The sequence below is a fragment of the Phacochoerus africanus genome, chromosome 10 (genome assembly GCF_016906955.1).
Source record: "Phacochoerus africanus isolate WHEZ1 chromosome 10, ROS_Pafr_v1, whole genome shotgun sequence".
NCBI classification, from domain to species: domain Eukaryota; kingdom Metazoa; phylum Chordata; class Mammalia; order Artiodactyla; family Suidae; genus Phacochoerus; species Phacochoerus africanus.
The window spans coordinates 130,054,303-130,073,398 of NC_062553.1; the positions used below are offsets into that span (position 1 = coordinate 130,054,303).

The 19,096-nt window shown below is 43.9% G+C and overlaps 2 protein-coding genes across 6 annotated transcripts in view; one reads left to right on the plus strand and one right to left on the minus strand.

Moving 5' to 3' along the window:
• Window positions 1-4,341: 4,341 nt before the first annotated feature.
• TIGD2 (tigger transposable element derived 2) lies at window positions 4,342-7,682 on the minus strand. The gene is made up of 2 exons (XM_047799050.1): window positions 7,362-7,682; window positions 4,342-7,180 (listed from the first exon to the last, which is right to left on the minus strand). Exon 2 carries the CDS (start codon window positions 6,267-6,269, stop codon window positions 4,692-4,694), a length of 1,578 nt encoding a protein of 525 aa, XP_047655006.1. The 5' UTR covers window positions 6,270-7,180; window positions 7,362-7,682; the 3' UTR covers window positions 4,342-4,691.
• Window positions 7,683-8,033: 351 nt separating this feature from the next.
• FAM13A (family with sequence similarity 13 member A) overlaps window positions 8,034-19,096 on the plus strand; it is a 325,535-nt gene continuing 314,472 nt past the window's right edge. The window contains exon 1 of one of the 5 annotated variants that reach the window (XM_047799215.1): window positions 8,034-8,242. In XM_047799215.1, coding sequence (XP_047655171.1) covers window positions 8,102-8,242 — 141 coding nt within the window. In that variant the 5' untranslated portion in view covers window positions 8,034-8,101. The remainder of the gene's footprint in view (window positions 8,243-19,096) is intronic. The other 4 variants (XM_047799220.1, XM_047799218.1, XM_047799221.1 and 1 more) reach the window with 4 other exon arrangements.

Sequence of the window (19,096 nt, forward strand, 5' to 3'; positions counted from 1 at the left end):
ACAGCCATCACTGTGCCTGGCTCAACAGCGGACACTTAGCACCGGAACTGGGAACACTCCTCAACCTCTAGGAGAGCCAGAATTTCCTTGTCAAGGAGGCCGGTGTGGTGTTGGCCTCCAGGACGATGTGGGACCTGGATTGCAGTCCAGCCCTGGGAGATGCAGACTAGAGGGAGACCCTACCCTTGGCCACTGGCTACACTACTCTGGAGCCCAAAGAAGGAATTTCTACTCTGGTCTTGGCCCCTAGCGATTACGCGACCTTGGGCAGATCACCTCTCTTCTGTGGGTCATTGGTAGGGAAACTGTCTAATTTCCCTTCTAAGATGGGACACTTGAGAGTAAAAAGGGCACTGTAACCCTCATTCGGGGACAACCAGCATAAACCAGGACGCTGCTGGGCAAACCAGGCCCTGTTAGACTGGGGGACAGTGCTGCTGGAGCCGCTTCCTGACTGGCTGCCAGCCTGCTCCTCCCGTTTCCCCAGCATCTGCACACGCTGTGGGCGTTCCTGCCTTTAGCACACAAGCTCATCATCTCACAAGGATGCCTTCAGCTGTGAAAAGAACCCATTTTTCCCTTGAGCCCTGTTGTTCCAGACTGCAGCTGGACCAGGCCCCACCTGTGGGGTTTTGTTGTTGTTTTACCGAGAAGCCCACTGCAGTCTCAAGGGCCTGAGGGACTCAGCACTGCCCTCCCACCCCTGCAGACACTGCAGCCAGCATTCCCAGGCATGAGGCAGTACCCTATACCTCAACAAGGATGCCCAGGCCTCCTGGAGTTCTAGATTCACCGTGAGAGTAAGGCTGTGACTCATTCTCCAGGCCAAGCCTGGAGGCCAGGGGTTTTCAATGAACAGCCACAGGGCAGCTTAATAGCTGGTGTTTATGAATACCCGGAGTGGGCCCCTTTAACTGCCACCCTTTTACACATGAAGAAACTTGAAGTTCAGAAAGGTCCAGAGGAGTTCCTGTCGTGGCGCAGTGGAAACGAATCTGACGAGGATCCATGAGGTTGTGGGTTCGATCCCTGGCCTCGCTCAGTGGGTTAAGGATCTGGCACTGTCGTGAGCTGTGGTACAGGTCGCAGATGCAGCTCAGATCTGGCGTGGCTGTGGCTGTGATGTAGGCCAGCGGCAACAGCTCTGATTAGACCCCTAGCCTGGGAACCTCATATGCTGTGGGTGCGGCCCTCCAAAAAAAAGAAAAAAAAAAAGAAAAAAGAAAAAAAAGAAAGGTTTGGAAAGTTGTCAAAGTTATCTAGGGAGAAAGAGAAGTTGGTGTTTGTACTAGAACCCATACCCTTCGACAGCCCCGCTCCTGCTCAGCCAGAGTTTCACAAAGTGTGCCAGCGCAGTATACAAAATAATTTTGGATTACAGATGGTAAAGTTATAAAAAAAGTTATTTCCTATTTACTTTAATAACTGAACTAGAGAGAGACCACATGTGGCACATAAAATCTGTGATTTTTGCCCAGGATGGAGATCGAGTATATGTTTAAATAAGAAAAGGTCAACTTTGTGAAAATATCAAGGGGCCAGCCCTCACGAAGGATGGCTAAACTGGGAATACAGTTCCTGGCTTTGACCTGTCACTCTGGGCACATCATGGGAGGCAGAGTGTCTCTGAGACCATAACCTAAGTAGCTGTGTCCTGCTTCATGGTAGCTGTGCCATTTAGCCCACATGATTCCCCCTAAATCCGGAAAATTCATAGCCAAGTGACCACAGAGCTCAGTCCAAAGCTAGACTGAACATAAAAAGAATCCCAGAACAAGAGCGCCATTCTAATTTAAAATTCTGCTTGAAGTGACCGGCTACTGATCTGGGCCCTGCCAACTCTATCATAGTTACTGAGCACTCAAAAGTTTTCCAGTCAATCCCCATAATACTCTCTGAAAATGAATTATGAAATTGTAAATACTTGCTTCCACTACCTAATTTCTTTTTAACGTGTACTCTCCGTTGCCAAACATTTCCCATTGGTTCTGAGTTCTGTTAGTCTTTCGAATCCCCTAATAAAATATGCATTTTTATAAATGGAAAATTTATGAATTTTCCTTTGTAAATTTGTATAAAAATAAATGTGAATATTTTAAGGTGCACAGAGTCAAATGAGAGCACATTATTTCTGTGTTTATCAAATCAGGATACATATTAGGAGCATGTGGTTAACTGAGAGAACACAATGTATCTTCCTAGAAGGATACATTTAATATAAAGATACCTGGAAAAGGAAGAAGATTTTTGTATTACAACTAATTATGGAATTAGAATGCACAATTTACATCAGTGTTTACAGTAAAACACGGGATTAAACCACTTTAATGTTCTCACTGGAGTTTGTGTTTTCATTAACAAAAGGCTCTGTGAAAAATGCAGAGCAGTATTCAAATAGGTCATTACCGTTTGCAGGTTTCAGAATCCCTTTGCTTACCAGAAGCCAAAAAGCTTCAGGACCTGTCCGTGCAAAGTTTCATGTGCTCAAGCCTTTCTAGTCAGGGAAATTGTGTAAACTGAGGAAGGTGTGCTAATACCAACAGATGAATTCTCCCAAAGACAGTGGATTCTTAGAGGTTTTCTGAAAAAGCTTTTCCCAAACTCAAAGCCTTGGCTTTGTCAAAAGGCAGAATTCTGGGCTCCAACAATAGCTTCGTAAAAGACTTGACAGTGCTTCTAAAATCTCCCCAAATCCATGACAACAAAGACCCCTGTATATGGCTGGACCTTATTATTGCAGCCAGCCTCCTGTGACATTTCTTTTGCTCTCGTTTTCTTTCTTTCTTTCTTTCTTTTTTTTTTTTTTGTCTTTTTGACTTTTTCCAGGGCCGCTTCCCACGGCATATGGAGGTTCCCAGGCTAGGGGTCAATCAGAGCTGTAGCCACCGGCCTACGCCAGAGCCACAGCAACGTGGGATCTGAGCCACGTCTGTGACCCACACCACAGCTCATGGCAACACCGGATCCTTAACCCACTGAGTGAGGCCAGGGATCGAACCCTCGACCTCATGGTTCCTAGTCGGATTCGTTAACCACTCAGCCACGATGGGAACTCCTGCTCTCGTTTTCTACTGATCCTGTGTTACTTTAATATTTCAGGTGTCCTAATTGCCACCTTCTCTGCTTTAAAGGCATTTTACTACATCTGTGAACGATGCCAATATTAGCAACGGATTCTACGCACAAAGCCAACGTCTATGTATTTTAGTAGCAGACCTGGAGCAAAGAAAGTACCATCCCATTCCCATTTCTGTTTATAAGTCAAGCTAAGATGTCTTAAACGTGCCTGGCAGCACTTCGGCAGCACCTCACCCTGGTCTAGCAGGAGGGGATCAGGATGATTTCTGAACTGGATTCATCTTCCAGTTTCCACTGAAATACATCACGGTTTTATTTCAGCTACATCTAGCCACGTATGTCTCTTTCACCTCACTTGCTTCTAAAGGGTTTTCCCAGTGCACCAACATCAGGGTTGAGTCACACACTGGATCTGTTCTGAAACTCACCCACTTCTAAACCTCACCATTTCCGCGACCCAGTAACAGGAGCCCACGCTCAGAGGGCTGGTTCGGAGCCAGGTCCTGTTGTAGGCCCATATTCCTCAATCTCCACCTGTGAACTCATTTATTCTCACAAAAACTCTCGGAGGCAGGCGATCACTGCCATCACACAGGAGAGGGTGAGGACCCTGCCCTTGATGACACAGGAGCCCATGCTGTCCTACAGTGTCTTTCTGGTATTCAGTTTAAGGTCAGTCCACTGTTCCTGTGATGGGTCTACGCGTGCTATGTATGCTGAGTTCTCACTGAAAAATATGCTCTGTGAAAGCAAATGACACACTTGAAAGCTTTAAAGGGTTGCATCAAATAGCTTATTGAAGAGAAAAGCTACTAATCTGTCTATACTATAAAGGATCAAAATGACAGATAATACACTTTAACCCTTACCGCTTCTAATAGCAACGTTTTAGAAAATGACATCTCTTTTTCTGGAACAGGGATGGTAGTCTCTCCACAACTCGGAAGGAACTCTCCCTACTGAGAGATGAGCTAAGAGTGAAGTGCAAGCAAGCCCTTTCCCGGGGGGAGGTTTCGAAGCTTGTTTGTTTCCCTCCTTATATTCAGAGACAGCCAGTCTGAACTGCTGATTCTCCAAATAGAGAATGCCCTATTTCAAGCTTTAGGTTCCTTTCCTTCAGATCTCTGCTTTCACTCTAAAATACACGTACGTCAAGCAGAATCTTTGCTGAATTCTCAAACTTTCAGCAGGTGGAAAAATCGTAGAACTGGAACCTTACCCCCACCGTATTTCAGTTTGGAAACTGAAGTTCAGAGAAAGTCATAAAAATTGAAGTAAGATTTATTGATTGCCTAGAGAGTGCACGGTCCTCTATTAGACAATGAAATTCAGGCACGAAACAGTCATGAGATCCGTGGCCTCAGGGACCTTACGGTCGAATTAGTATAACACAGATTAGAGACAGGAGCTAAACAAAGTACATGTCAATGCTCACGTCCTAGAATCGACACCAAAGCGCAGTCATTTAAGTAAATCCAAAACGGCATCTAATCCTAAAATCATTTATAAAATGCATTTGGCCTGGAAATCCACAGCACTTCAAACAAGAAAATAAGTTCCACTGCAGATAAAGTCACAAAGATGCAAACACACGGAAACCCTTCCGCGCACTCTTAACGACTCTTGTTATTCTGGATCTTCTGTTTCCTTCTTATTATGGTTCGAAGCCTCCGCAGGACCAGTTTATCCGACAGAAGCATGTCATCTTGCTGTTCTAGATAATCCAGTAAATTCTCGGTCCATTCGAGGGCAGCTTTATGGCTAATGTGCTTCTCTGGATTCAGGTCTGCTCTTCGCATCTTGCTGGAAGGCTTGTGCTCGGCAGGCTTGGCCGGGTCCTCGGCACCTTCGCTGTCAGTCAGCACCTGACAGCTCGAGTCGTTGCTCCGGGAGTCAAACCACTGGTCGAGAGTCTCAAGGTCAACATGTTCGCAGTCTTCTGTGTTTTGCAAAACGGTGGCTAAGTTAGCCGCTAAAATGGCTCCTTCGTCAATGTTCATGCCTGAGCTCTCTTCGCTGCCAGGGAAGAGTTTTTTCCAGGCTTTGGTTATGGTGCTTGACTTTACCATGTTCCACGCCCTTGACACTTCATAAATTGCATCTAACACGGTCAAGTTCTTCCAGAACATTCTGGGGTCAATTCCTTCATCCACGTATTTCTGGAGAAGTCCTGCTCGGTAGTATCTTTTCACTGTGGCTAGAACGCCTTGGCTCATAGGCTGAATGAGACTGGTGACATTTGGCGGTAAATATTTCACAATTATTCTGCCGTCATCTGACCTCAGCAGTTCTTCGTCTGGATGCGCTGGGGGGAAATCCAAAAGCAGCACGGCTTTTTCTAGAAGCCCCTTGGATTTCAAATGTTTCTGTACCTGTGGCACAAAGTATTTCTCAAACCACTGTCGGAAAACAGAGTGTTCTATCCATGCACTTTTTTGACTGAAATAAGTGACAGGAAGGTTTGAAAGGTCAGCTCCTTTGAATGCACGAGGTTTTTTGGCTTTTCCCACCACACAAAGATTAAGTTTGTGTAAACCTGTGGCATTTGCACAACACATAATAATAATTCTCTCTCTGCTTGACCTATAACCAGAAGCACTCTGCTCGGTTTCAAAAGCTAATGTCCTTGAGGGGAGGCATTTCCAAAACAATCCAGTTTGATCAGCTCCATAAATCTGCTCAGGTTGTAGATTCTCTCTCTCAACGAATTCCTGAAAGTTACCACAAAACTCACGGGCAGCGGTTTCATCTCCTTTTAATTTTGTTCCTTTACCAGCAGCCTTTGGAATACCGTGGCGCTGCTTAAACCGAGTCAGCCAGCCAGACGATGCATTAAAATCACCTTCCATCCCCAGAGCGTCAAAAAAGAACTTGGCTTGTTTTGCGCAAATCGTTCCAGACACCGGAATCCCCTCTGTTTTCTGTTGGTTGAACCACTCGATCATAACTCTGTCAAGCTCCTCATAGGTTGATGACTTCATTGACTTCCGTTTGGAGACCCCACTTGTAGGATCTGAGCTGTTTGCATAGTTTATTATCCTTTCCTTGTTCTTTTTAATATCACGAACTGTGGACTCACCAATTCCATACACCACAGAAAGTTTTTTGAAAGAGATGCCTTCCTCCAGCTTCTTGATAATGTCAAGCTTGTCCTTAATTGTCAACACCACACGCTTCCGTTTCCCCAGCATTTTGCATCCAGGATTTTATATTTACCGGAACAGGAGATTGAACGACAGTTTGAACACAAGGAGACGAGAAAATGGAGTTTTAAGATCCCTTCCCCGTCTCCCAGGAACCTAGATGGACAGGGTACTGGCCAATTTCCAGGCGAAGGCCTGGGTAAGTCTCTTCACTCTGCTGTTGCAAAACTTACAAAGGTCCTTCCACAAGGACTAGCTCCCGTTAATCCTACCTTCTATCTCGCTTCCTCCTCGCTGAGTTTAAGGTCTTTTCATGAACTGTAATCTCCGTAGAGATGGCAACCAATAGGGCACCCGCAAGGGCTCTACAACAGTCCTATTGCAAACTGAATTCCTCTCGCCCTTGTTACAGGTGAGGCTCCAGGTCAAAGGAACTAAGACTTAGGCGGGGGTATTTAGGGAAAGGGGCTAGGGAACAGCTTCAGACGAGACGTGCAGACTTACTTCAACAGATAGGAAGATGTAATGGGAAAGCTCGGCCCCCTGACTGCTGCTGTCTTTGTGGGGCTGTGCGCTGTACGGAAGGCTGCCTTTCGGGAGAGGAATGCTATAGATTACGCAAGTGAGCAGTTATGGACGTCGTAGGCAAGCAAGATAAGGCAAGCTGGACAGACGGGAGCAGTGCGAATGAGGTGAAAGTGGACAGGCAGCAACTTTGTACTTTAACACAACACAAACGTCTACCTAATGTGTTGGGCAACTGAAACGGAAAAAGGTGAACAATAAGTGGTGCCCCATGGTGAAAGAAAGCATCGGAAAACTTCATTGGCAGAAATCAGGTCTCAGAGGGGAGTGGGGGGAAGGCTCAGTGAAGATGTTACAATAATCCTGGTGAAAGATGATCCTCGATGGGCCAAGTTCCTGTTGGGGGCTGTCTAGGCACTCGGAGCCTCGGAAACCTACAGGGAAATACCAAAAACATTTTTCTTTCAATATCAGGGTCGGTGGCAGTACCCACATCTATCCTGCAACTAGGTTGAGAAAATGACCGCCTCCTACTAACAGAATGGCTGAAGACGGCCAGTACTGCTCTTAGGATTCTCTGGAGTGTCGGGGCGCAGCGGGACCTGAATTGCCTACCTCCTGAGAGTAAGAGGGCAGGGAGCAGCCGCGTTAGCGAGGGCCTCTCCCCGCAGGGCGAGCTCCGGAACGCAGGACGTCTCCGCGCACGGGGAGGGAGCCCGGATTCCTCCGTGGACGCCAGCGACCAGGCTGTCACCGCCGCAGCCAGGCAGCGAGCGGGCGGGCGCTGGGCCCGGGGGACGCCAGGCCGCGGGCCGGGGGCATCGCTCTCCGCCCGCCTTCGCGGCGGCCACACCGCCCTGAGAGCAAATGGAGTCTCCCGGGGGAGGCTGACACTGGTGGCGCGGCGGCGGCGGCGGCGGCGGCGGCTGGCGGCGAGCGTCGCCGCCGGAGCCGGAAGGCGGGGGATTAGGGGGCACGCGCGCGCCCCCGCAGGAACGTTGCGTCGGTGGGGGGGCGGGGCCTGAGCGGGCGGGCGCGCGCGGCCCGGGGGCGGGGTCTCCTGCGAGCCGGCGGGAGGGGCGGGGACGGGGCGGGGGACGGGGCGGGGCGGGGGGCGGGCCCAGCCGCTGCAGAGTCTCTGGGCGTCGCGTGGGTTCGGCAAAGGGCCGGGAGGCTGCAGCTTGAGGACTGTCCTCGCCGGCCAGCAGGGGGCGGTACGCGTTTACCCTGTCTTAGTCCTTTTCCCAGAGTCCCGGCTCTCTGCGCGAGGCTTCCCCCCTCCTCAGGTGCAATAAAAAAGCGCACTCTCGGAGGGTTTACGAGAGACTTGCGCATCCTCAGGTACCTTAAGCGGGATGCGAATGGGGCAGGGCGAGCGCACGTGGAGCGTGTTTACAAATAGCCGTCAGGGCGTCCGCGTCTTCCAGCGCCGACTCCCGGGAATCCCCAGCCCACCGCCGGGACAGGACGAGCCGGAGCAAGGGTCAGGAACCACGGTAGGAGCGAGCGGACGCGGCTGCTGCCCGAAAGCAGGGAGGCTGGTTCCTTGTGGGAACAGGGTTCAGGAAAGAACCTGGGGCTTACACTTCGCAGCACCCATCGGGGCAAGACCCAGTTAGGTGGGGCGCAGCTGGGAGCGGTCAAATTGGGTTTGGGGTTTCTTTTCCCTGGTGGGATGAGGTTGCAAGTCACAGTTTCTGTAGAAGCGACTCTGTAAAGCTGGCTGTACCTGGGAGACGCAAGAGTCTGTGAGGTTCTCTTGTAAATTTCCTGCCGCCCCTCCACGCCCTCTGCTTCTAGGTAGTAGTAAGGGAATTGCAGTTTGACAAAGCCCCTTGATTTCAAACCAAGGTACAGTACGTTTCTATTTTGGCATTTTCAATGGAGCAAATGCAGGCACCTGTGCACTAATAATCGCTGCGATGAACGTGCCTTCTCCGCGTTCACGGACTCGCTTCCCTGCAGGGCCCTCGGAGACTTCCCTGGGGAACGGAGCGGCTGCACCTTCATCCTGCAGCACCTGTTTACCAAGGAAACGCTTTCAGTCTATTTCTTTTGTGTGTGTGTATACTTTGAAAAAAAAAAAGGAAGTCTTCAGTTAAGTTTCTCTGCTATTTGAAAATAAATGTCTAACCTTTTTCGTTAACATGAAACGAAAAGCCCACATTGTTGCTAGAATGTTTCCAATCATTCTTACTGCAGAAAAGATGTTGATTTTACGGTTTCCATCTGACTTCCTCGCCCAGGCTGCTCAATTGCCTTCCTAAAATCGCTGCTTTCTCCCATGTGACGTGATGAAATCTCCTAGTTAACATTATGAAATCACAGATGTTTTGGACAAATGTCTGATTTACCTCGCAGGTAGATCTTTTCTTCCCGTTCCCCATATCAACCAGTCGTTCTTGGTTGACTATTTTGGATCAAGTTCAACTTTGTGCTAGTTTTATATCACTTTTAGTAGTTTGCCTCTTTTCTCCGATAGTTGTAATAAGCGTGAAAACAATTGTATCTGAATTAGGAAACGCTATTCATTCCTCAGAAGGGAAGAGAGCTGACATTTACTGACTGCCAATCAAAAGACACAGGGTGTAGCTAGAAGTTAGCTGCCAGGCTTACCCCCTCAGCCGCCAGCCTACCAGGGTCACTCAGGTCCCATGATATCTAAATAAAATGAACTCTGCCTCTTATCTCTCTCCCCCACTATCTCTGGGGTTTAATTTCCATCCAGACACCACTTGTTTCATTTCTCCGTTTCTGCTGATTGCTCCAGCTTGTCGGGTGTCTTATCTCTTATAACTGCTCTTTTTTCATCACCTGGTGTAAGTTGACATCTGGAACCCAGCCCACATTTCCTAATTTTCTGAAAACATCACTTCCAAGGAGGCACTTGTATTTAGCAGACTCTTCATAAGACTTTACCCAAGACACAAGATCATTTCGTCAAATCGACCTTGTTGGGGGAGAAGGGTTGCTAATTGTAGCAGATTTACATTGGAGTTGGGGGCGGGGTTAGAATGGCTCAGCCTTATTTTATGAAGAGCCTGGCTGCCCACAGGCAACTTCTTATTGCCAGTTCTTTGGGTCCCAGCCTTGCTCCATCTCACTGTGCCATCCTCCCCATCCTCTCTCCAGAGTTTTTCTGTCTTAGGATCCCCCCTCTTTCCTTCCTTCTCAGCTGCTCGTGAAATCTTAAGATTCTTTCCCCCTTTATTATGCAGAGCAGTTTCTGTATCTTTTTCCCAACTGTCTGTTCCGATTCCCATGGTCTAGTCTCAAATTAAAAGACATTTTATTTCACTCCTTGTGGAATTCTGCCACAGTATTTCTTTCCTTCTGCATGTATGTAATCTCTCTTAATCCTTCTAATAGTACTACGAAGTTGATGTTACCTCTATCTCACATACAAGGATTGATTCTGCAGAATTAAATTTGCCATTTATTAAAATGGAATTTTTGGCATTAGCCTACTAAAAAGGCATTCTAGGTGTGAGAGCACTATTTTTAAGTCTGCAACCGTGTTGACCAGACATAGTGTTGGTTTATTGGAATGTGGGTTTTCCGAAAACTACTCCAAATCACCTTAAAGTGGCATGTGTGTCTCATCATCATAAGCTCTAAATTTCCTATTCTGCTGAGATACTCTCCATGTGAATACATTATGTGATCTCATTTTCAGTGGTATTCTTTATGCATACTAGTTTTGTAATTGAATAGGAAAACTCTAAACACTTAATTTTAAAGGAATCACTTTTTTGCTTTGGGGTTCCTTTTAATTTATCATTGACCCTCATTTACTTGGAGATTTTTGTTTGATACCTAATTGGCTAGTCCAGTAAGCTTAGGATGAGGACATAATAACATTCTACTGATTAAACTGATTTAATATCAAATAGTGTTTCTCTGTTAATAATTGGAAATTTTACTGCCATTGGAAAAATCGGTGGTTTTCACACACACACAAAAATGTACTGCTGCCTATCTGAAGGGGCATAAAACATTGAGGGGAACTTGCAGCTAAAATGTAATTGTGGGGTGGTGTGTGTTTTAGGATGAACCAGATGCACAACAGCTGTCATGGTAAGATGAAAGTTTATACTTGGAAGTCTTTTTTAGCTGTTAAGTCATTTTACCTTGTGCTATAGACAAAAACTCAAAGTATTCATTTTTAATGTAAGAGTTTTTCTTTTAAATGGTTAAAGGTAGGAACGCTTTTCTGCTTAAATTTCTGGGCACAAGAGAAATCAGATTGCTTGTTGGAAAGTCCCATTTAAAAAAATTTTTTAAAGATTAACACGATGTTGAAAGATAATGATGACTTACACTGTTGTGTCATATAGATGCTCAGTGGGGGATTTTAAACTTAATTGAGCTTTCTATATTTCTTCGTTGGCTGGAGGTGGGCTTTCAGCTGTCTGGCAGCATAAACAAAGAGAATGAGGACCTGGGAGGGTGGAAAAGATTTAATAGGGTTGGAAGAAGGCAAATTACCAGCGGGAATGTTTGAGGAAGAGTTAGACTTCGTGTCTGAAAAACCTGTGGGTTTCAATGGACGAAACTAATGAATTGCTGATTGGTGTCAGCAGTGTGGGTGGGAAACGTGCATGAGATTTATATGCTACCCACCTTTCCTTTCCAGACCTGCTGAGTTTGCAGCCCTTCTCTGAAGGAGCCTGCAGTTCCATCAGCTGAGTCAACTCAGGTTTACTGAGAGCTCCAGCATGCTCCCTGTCCCCAGCACTCAAAGCTTCATGGTTTCAGGCTCCTTGTACTTCTCCTTTCGCCTCAAAGTTTCTCCCCTTCCTCTGTTAATCTGTATAGCCTTTAAGTTCTAGGTTGTCCTAAAAGTTATGTTTTTCTTTTTTCTTTTTTTTTTTCCCCCTGGCTGTCCCACGGGCTATGGAGTTTCCAGGCCAGGGATCAGATTTGAGCCACAGCGGTGACAACACCAGATCAAAGTTGTGTTTTTCAAGGTTCCTCAGACATTATGGGTGAGAATCACCTGGGGTCCAAACTCGACTGTCCAGGGATGTAGCCCAGGAGTCCTTACGTTCATGGAGCCTCCCATGAAAGTGATTCTAACATGTGGAAGACTGAAAACCTTAGGCACTGACAACCCTAAATAATTTAGGTGCGGCCCTACATAAATAAATAAATAAAAAGAAAAAAAAAAGAAAAAGAAAAGCAAGAAGGAAAACAATCGTACCAACCAACATTCGGAGATAAATCCTCTCAACATTTGTTAGCCATTCTCTTGGCTCGTGTCAGCATAGTGATCGAATATGTAGTGTATGTATGATATATGTGCATTTTTCAATAGGGGCATGAAGTTATATGTAAAGTTTTATATGTGTTCTTCTTAGCAATGCATTACGAATATTTTACACTAGGGTTGATTCTCATCAGCCAAATACCACCAGGAATGCGCTGTTACCAAACTGGACTGACTGTTGCAGCAGGGGAGATCCATACCTTGGAAAACCGTGGAGTGGTGCAAAAAAAAAATGGGGGGGGGGAGTCAGGTGGAGCTTATAATAGGATTTGGGGAAAGGTAATTTTTCCAGAGGTTTAAAGAAAGGGAAGCATCTCTTTGGATTGGGTGCTGTCAGAAAGCAGAGGCAATGTGGCTACTAGCTATCTTTTTCTTTGCTTTTTTTTTTTTTTCCTTTGGCTACACCTGCAGCATATGGAAGTTCCTGGACCAGGGATTGAATCCGAGCCACAGCTGCAACCTATGCCACAGCTGTGGCAATGCCATGCTGGGCCAGGGATTGAGCCCCCACTGCCTCAGAGGTGACACCTGATCCTTACCCACTGCACCACCGTGGGATCTCCCATCTACTAGGTATCTTGAATCTTTTTTTTTTTTTTTTTTTTTTGCTTTTCTGGGCCACACATGCAGCATATGGAGGTTCTCAGGCTCGTGGTCGAATCAGAGCTATAGTTGCCAGCCACAGCAGTGCCAGATCCAGGCCAAATCTGCAACCTACACCACAGCTCACGGCAATGCCAGATCCTTAACACAGCCAGGGACTGTACCTGCATCCTCGTGGATACTAGTTGGATTGGTTACCGCTGAGCCACAACAGGAACTCTGTGGTATCTTGATTTTTATCTAGGAAGCTAGAGGAACAGGCTAGAGTCATCACTGGAGACGAAGCAGTAGTCACTCCTGTTAGCCAGGAAAGGGGGATGTTTGGTCATTTTCGGGGTGCCATGGCACTCTTCTTTCCTGGTTCCCCCTCTTTGAGGCAAAATTAGAGAGTGATCTTGTTTTTGTCGTGTTTCACGTCAATCTTGGAGAGTCCTCCTCTAATGTCTGTGGAATTATTTAGGTTCCTTGGGGTAACACCATGCCTACCTTGTTCAAAGCTTTCAACGCATACTCAAAAGGTCCAGGATCCAAAAAAGTTTGAATAATAATCATTGGTAAATTAGCTCATTCAGCCTTGACGTTATCCCTAAAGCAACTGGGTAGTCTTATCATGATGCAATTCTGCCTTAGTGAGACTTGGGTATGCTTGAAGACGGCACTTGGTAACACTGCCTTCAATGCTTCCAGACCAAAAAGGCCTCGGGGTACTGTTTCTGCAACTTGGTTTTGATCAATGATAGAAGTTTTCATGACACCCAAAGAAATCCCACACCATTCATAGTCACTCCCCATTCCCTCCAAACCTCTCTCCTCATCCCCAGCCCTTGGCAACCGCTTGTCTTTAGGGATTTGCCTATTCCAGGTGTTTCATATAAATGGAGGCACAACATGTGTCCTTTGTGACTGGCTTCTTTCCCTCGACGCATTTACAAGGCTCATCCTGCTGGGGCATGCCTCCTTTTATTGCTAAATAATTGTTATGTGGATAGGCTATATTTCACATTTCCATTTTCTTCAGTTGACAGACATTGAAGTTGCTTCTGCTGTCTGGCTATTGCGAATAAAGCTGCCATGAACATCCATGCACACGTTTCTGTGTGGACATAGGTTTTCGTTTCTCTGAGGCATACAGCAGATTGGAATTGCTGGTTCACGTGGCAATTCTATGCTTAATCTTTTGAGGAGCTATTTTCAAAAGAAAGCACTTTACAGTCTTGCAGTGTGTGAGGACTGGGTCTTATGCAGACTGCTGTAACAAAAACACCACAGACTGAGTAGCTTATAAACAACAGAAAGGTATTTCTCACAGTCCTGGAGGCTGGAAGTCTAAGTAACAGTACCAGCAGATTTGGCGTGATAGCTGATTAGGACCCCCTTCCTGGCTTATAAGCGTCTTCTCACTGTGTCCCCCCATGACAGAAGTGGCAGACAATTTCTCTGGGTCTTTTTTATAAGAACCTATTAAAGAAGGCTCCACCCTCATGACCTAAGCACCTCCCAAAGTCCCCAGCACCTCATGCCGTCACACGGGGCATCAGAATTTCAACATACAAATTCTGAAGACATAAACATTCGGGCCATGGCAGGCTCCAGTTTCTCCATGTCCTCACCAACACTTGTTTTTATCTGTCTTTTTTTTTTCTTTCTAGCATCCCCGTGGGTGTGCAGTGGTATCCCATGGTGGTGGCACCTTGCGCTTCCCTGACGGAGCATCCCATGTGGTTTCTTTTTTGGAACAATCTCTCTTCAGATCCTTAGTTCAGTTTTTCATTAAGTCATTACAAAGGTGTGCTATACAGTGTTAAATGGTCCCGTTTATTCCTGCTCCACTGGCTTTCCTGGAGGGGAGACTTAAGAAAGACACAACTGAGGAGTGTCTCTGTATTTAGCCCAAGTGATGTTGAAACTACTTCTCATGATAGACTGTCACTTTGCTTGAGGATTCTATGTGATGCATTCCGGCTATCTTTTATATCGGAAGAAAAAATGATGACTTCCAGGTGAAATTTACCTCCCTTTTATCTGACACAGGAGTAGTAGGTATGTGCATAGCATAGTCATAGCTATATAATCATATAGTCATATGCAGTCAATGTATTCATAGCAAGAACTGACTTGAACCCATCTATGAGCTTAGGTGCTAAATTGCTATACTGAACTCATTTTGAATTCCAGGTACTTTTTCATATCCATTGATTGTGTTCTGTTTTGGTTGCAATGTTTTGGGGTAATTCTTTGGATGTTACAGTTATCTCAACTATTGTTTTAGGAGGTGTAAACAATAATTAAGAGACCAGGTAGGTAGTGTATTTTAGTGATAAACTCCATGGGTTCTGGAAACACAGTCTGGTTGTACAACTGGCTGCCAGCTCCAAGCCCTAGAATCTACAACTGGCTATATCGAATCTTTTACATGTGGAAAATGGGAATAAAAATCACTGATTGTGGTTTTGTTGCAAGGATGAAGTGAAATATAAATTGCTTTGCAAAGTACCACACTCTACACTGAGTAAATACTAGCTGTGACTTTATTATTTCCTGTATCTTTTGACTAGAAGGAAATACATTCTCTCAACTTCTTAAGGAAGGAGACTTTGAAAGAAGCTAAAAGACAACAATAGTGCAAGAAGCGAAATTAATTCATATACATATAATGATGTTGTAGAGTATTTGTAAGAGTGGGTTGTGTATCTATGGCTGTCATTATAGGGAGATTCATAAAATTACCTTAGGATTGTCAATGGAAAAATTCTCATTTCACTAAATCCAAAACAGTTGCACATTTTCTTTCTTTGCTTTAATCCTGAATCGCAGCATGTTCTGTATACTATGTTTGGGGCAGATTTTTAGCCTGATTTTAGGTATCTGAAGATGATACAATTGATAATTTTCAAATATCATCCTTCTGGAAATAATATTTTGAAATATATTTTAGTTTATTATCTTTGTTCTCCTTTATAAAGTTTAAAAACCACAAATTAGAATAAAAAAGTGGAAGGGAGGGAAAATTCTGCCCTTCCTGTTTGCATTTATTATGTCTTTTAACCTAAACCCTGACACCAGACTTCTGAAAGGTGCTGGTAGGTGATAATTATCTCTTTTCCTTTGGTTTTTCACATCTTTCCTTCTTTGGCTTTGTTTCATTCATATATACACATATATCATTTTATATGTATAATATGTACACATATAAGTATATATTGTATATATCATATATATCATTATATATGTGATATACTCACATATATCATTATATGTATGTATATATGTGTGTATGTACGTATTATGTGTGTGTGTGTGTATGTATGTATTGTGTGTATATGTAAGTTTTTCCCAAGCTCTTAAATCGATGCTTAAGCTTGTAGATCTCACAGATTTCTGATTTCTCCCTCTTTCTTATCTTCTACATTGTTGTATTTTCCTTTGCAGATGTAGCAGGGGGACTAGCTAGCAATGTGGAAAGTCCTTATCAACAGTGTGATGAATTTGATGTGCAATGACAGGGTTGCTTGTTTAGGAGAAATTTATGGGATTATTAAATCCATCATTGTTATGCTGACTGGACTCTTAACATTTCTCACTTAATTGGGCACTTTGCTTCCAGTAATGTTGAAGGGAAGCAGGCTGATTTTATTGAGCAATGATCTCTGGTATTACAACACACCCCAGGAATGAATTATGCCCTGATCTTATTTGTTCTGAAGCTGTTGGAATTTTTTGCTACTTGAAACCAGGAGGTGATTTTAATTTATCATTGTTACAGTTACAAAAGAAGTGTTTAGGTCATTTTTTTTTTGTGACATAACTTTCATATGAGTATTGAGACTTTAACCAACCTTCTTTCCTTCTTTCCTTCCCTCCTTCCCTCCTTCCTTCCCCCCTTCCTTCCTTCCTTGCTTGCATTTTTTAGCTTTTTACTTTTGAGTTGAAAGAGTCTCTTCCTTTCGTATACTTTGAAGCTCTTTTTGATGCACAGGACCATGAGCTTGGTTTATCTCATGATGCAGTAGTTAATTGCTCGACCACTAAGGTTTTACCATACTCCATTGAAGGGAAATAAGCATTGTTATATACAAAATGGGGATTTAATAGCAATTCATGTCTGTAAATAATAAATTATTACAGCGACAGTGATGTGAGATATTTTTACTGAACAGATAGCTGTCACATGAATGCACAGTGATCCTATAGTAATGCTCCCTCCATCTTTCCTAACAGTCCATAATAGCCTTGAGTGTTATAACTCATGAATTTTAACACATTTACAGCTGTTTGCATAGAAAACCCTGCTGTTTGCAATAGTACTTGTCTCATGGCATTCTCTTGGTAATTATTTTGTTAAATGAATAAATAAGCGATGTCTCGCGTTTCTGTTCTGTGAGTACATCTTTCCAGCAGAAGCTGGGCAAGTAATTTGATCTCTGAGTTTTAAATATTTGTTCATTGTAAGATAGGAATGATGGCATTTACATCCTAGCTTTTTTCATGTTGTTTGAATGAGATAATACAGGCGAAAGTGTGTAGTAATGAAGATATTTTTTAATTAAGATAATCTCTGATGCTGTAATATTTCTCAGTTGGAGATTCGACTTACTATTTATACCTTGTACTTGGCAGTGATGTTCATAATAGGGCTTTTTTCTTAGCTCAGTCACAATTGGAAATCAGATGTGTTCCTAAAAGAGGGATTTATAGGTCTTAATGTATTTGTGAGAACATAGATCTCAAGTCAGAGAAGCCTGGGTTTGAAATCTACCTTTGTCCATTGTTGGCTGTTGTTCTTGAGCCTCAGTCTCTCATTCGATAAGCGTGAATAATACCTGTATTGTGGAATTGTTGTGTTCACCAAATAAGAGCATATGTGAAAGACTTGGGCAAAAAACAAACCTTAGTGATTGTTTCTGTGCTCCCTCACGAGTTAAAACAACTCCTAATTCTAGTTCTGGGCATTTGTTATTCACTTAATAAGAATATTTTCTTATTGGCGCCTAACCTTTTTTTTTCTTTCACTTTTTAAAAGAATATAAACCATATTATTTATTATGGTCTTGCAATAAGTCAGGCACTGTGCCAGCCACAGGTCACAGATTTTGAAGAAATTTTTAAATAGAAAGATTTTACGGGGAGTTTCCATTGTGGCTCAGCAGGTTAAGAACCAGACATAGTGTCTGTGAGAATGAGGATTTGTTCCCTGGCCTCACTCAGTGGGTTCAAGATCTGGCATTAGGGAAACTGCAGCGTAGGTTGTAGGTCCAGCTAGGATCTCGAGTGGCTGTGGCTGTGGCTGTGGCATAGGCCTCAGCTGCAGCTCCAATTTGACCCCTAGCTTGAGAAGGTCCATGTGCCCCAGGTGTGGCCATTAAAAAAAAAAAAAAAAAACTTTATGAACTGGGCTTTTACTCTAAAAAGTCAAAAGTAATCGCTGCAAGAATTTTAATCTTTATTCAGAGTTAAGATTTGAAAAAAAAAATTTTTGTGGCATCTTTCTATAGGGGTTGAAAATGAAGAATTCAGATATCAAAGTCCACAAACATGTGTTCCCATGAGCCCTGTTTTCCTGCTTGTTTCTTCTGTCTTACAGACTTTATGTGCTTGAAGAATATAATTATAGAATATGGAATATAATTACAGAATATAATTTTTATTCCAGTCTCTGACAAAAGTCAGTCTTATTTTTCCAGTTGTCTTGAGATATAAATGACATATAAACATTGTGGAAGATTCAAATACAAATTAAGATGATTTGATATAGGTACAAAGACATGCTGATGAGGTCCACAGTTCAAATGTTTACATTTTACAAATGACTGCAGCAACAGGTAGGAAAATGATTTGAAAAGGTTTAGGAGGTAGAATAAATAGGCTGCGGTGGTGTTCTAGAGAGGGATTAAAGAAGCCAGAGGAGGATGCATCCACCTTTGAGATGTCTTTGAAAATGATCCTGAGATGTACTTGCTACTGAGATTTTCTCCCATTTCGTGACTGATTCCTGCAGTCTACCTAAAACTGAGTTCAAACACGTTGTTTGCCATCTAATTCATTGCTTCTGTTAGTAGAGTCAACCGTGTCATGCGTAGCCCCAAGTAGGACAGTGATTTTTAGAACCATTGCTGAAATACTTAAATAAAACTTACTATAAAACACTAAGCTGCTGGAAATTGTATTTCTCTAAAGCTTCTGTTGTCAAAGGTATAAGCACTTAAGTGATAACAGTTTCTTAAGCCAAAGGTGAGGAAGAATGCCAATTACTTTTGGAGAGAGACAGAAAGCCTCTGTTTCTTGCAGTTCTGGATATATGTAGCAAATTTGTTTGAAGACTGAATCAACACCACAGGGCCTCGCTGTTATTTTCAGCATGTGGGGATGGTGGAAGAAGATTCTTCATGGGAAAGGAAGACAAGAAGACCTCCTTGGTGGGTGGACATTTCTTTTTGCCACTTAAGGCTATGATGGTCCAGAAAATCCCCTTGGGGAGTAC

Excerpts from the sequence above, each read along its gene's own strand:
- TIGD2 (XM_047799050.1), bottom strand. The coding sequence starts at position 6,269 with ATGCTGGGGAAACGGAAGCGTGTGGTGTTGACAATTAAGGACAAGCTT.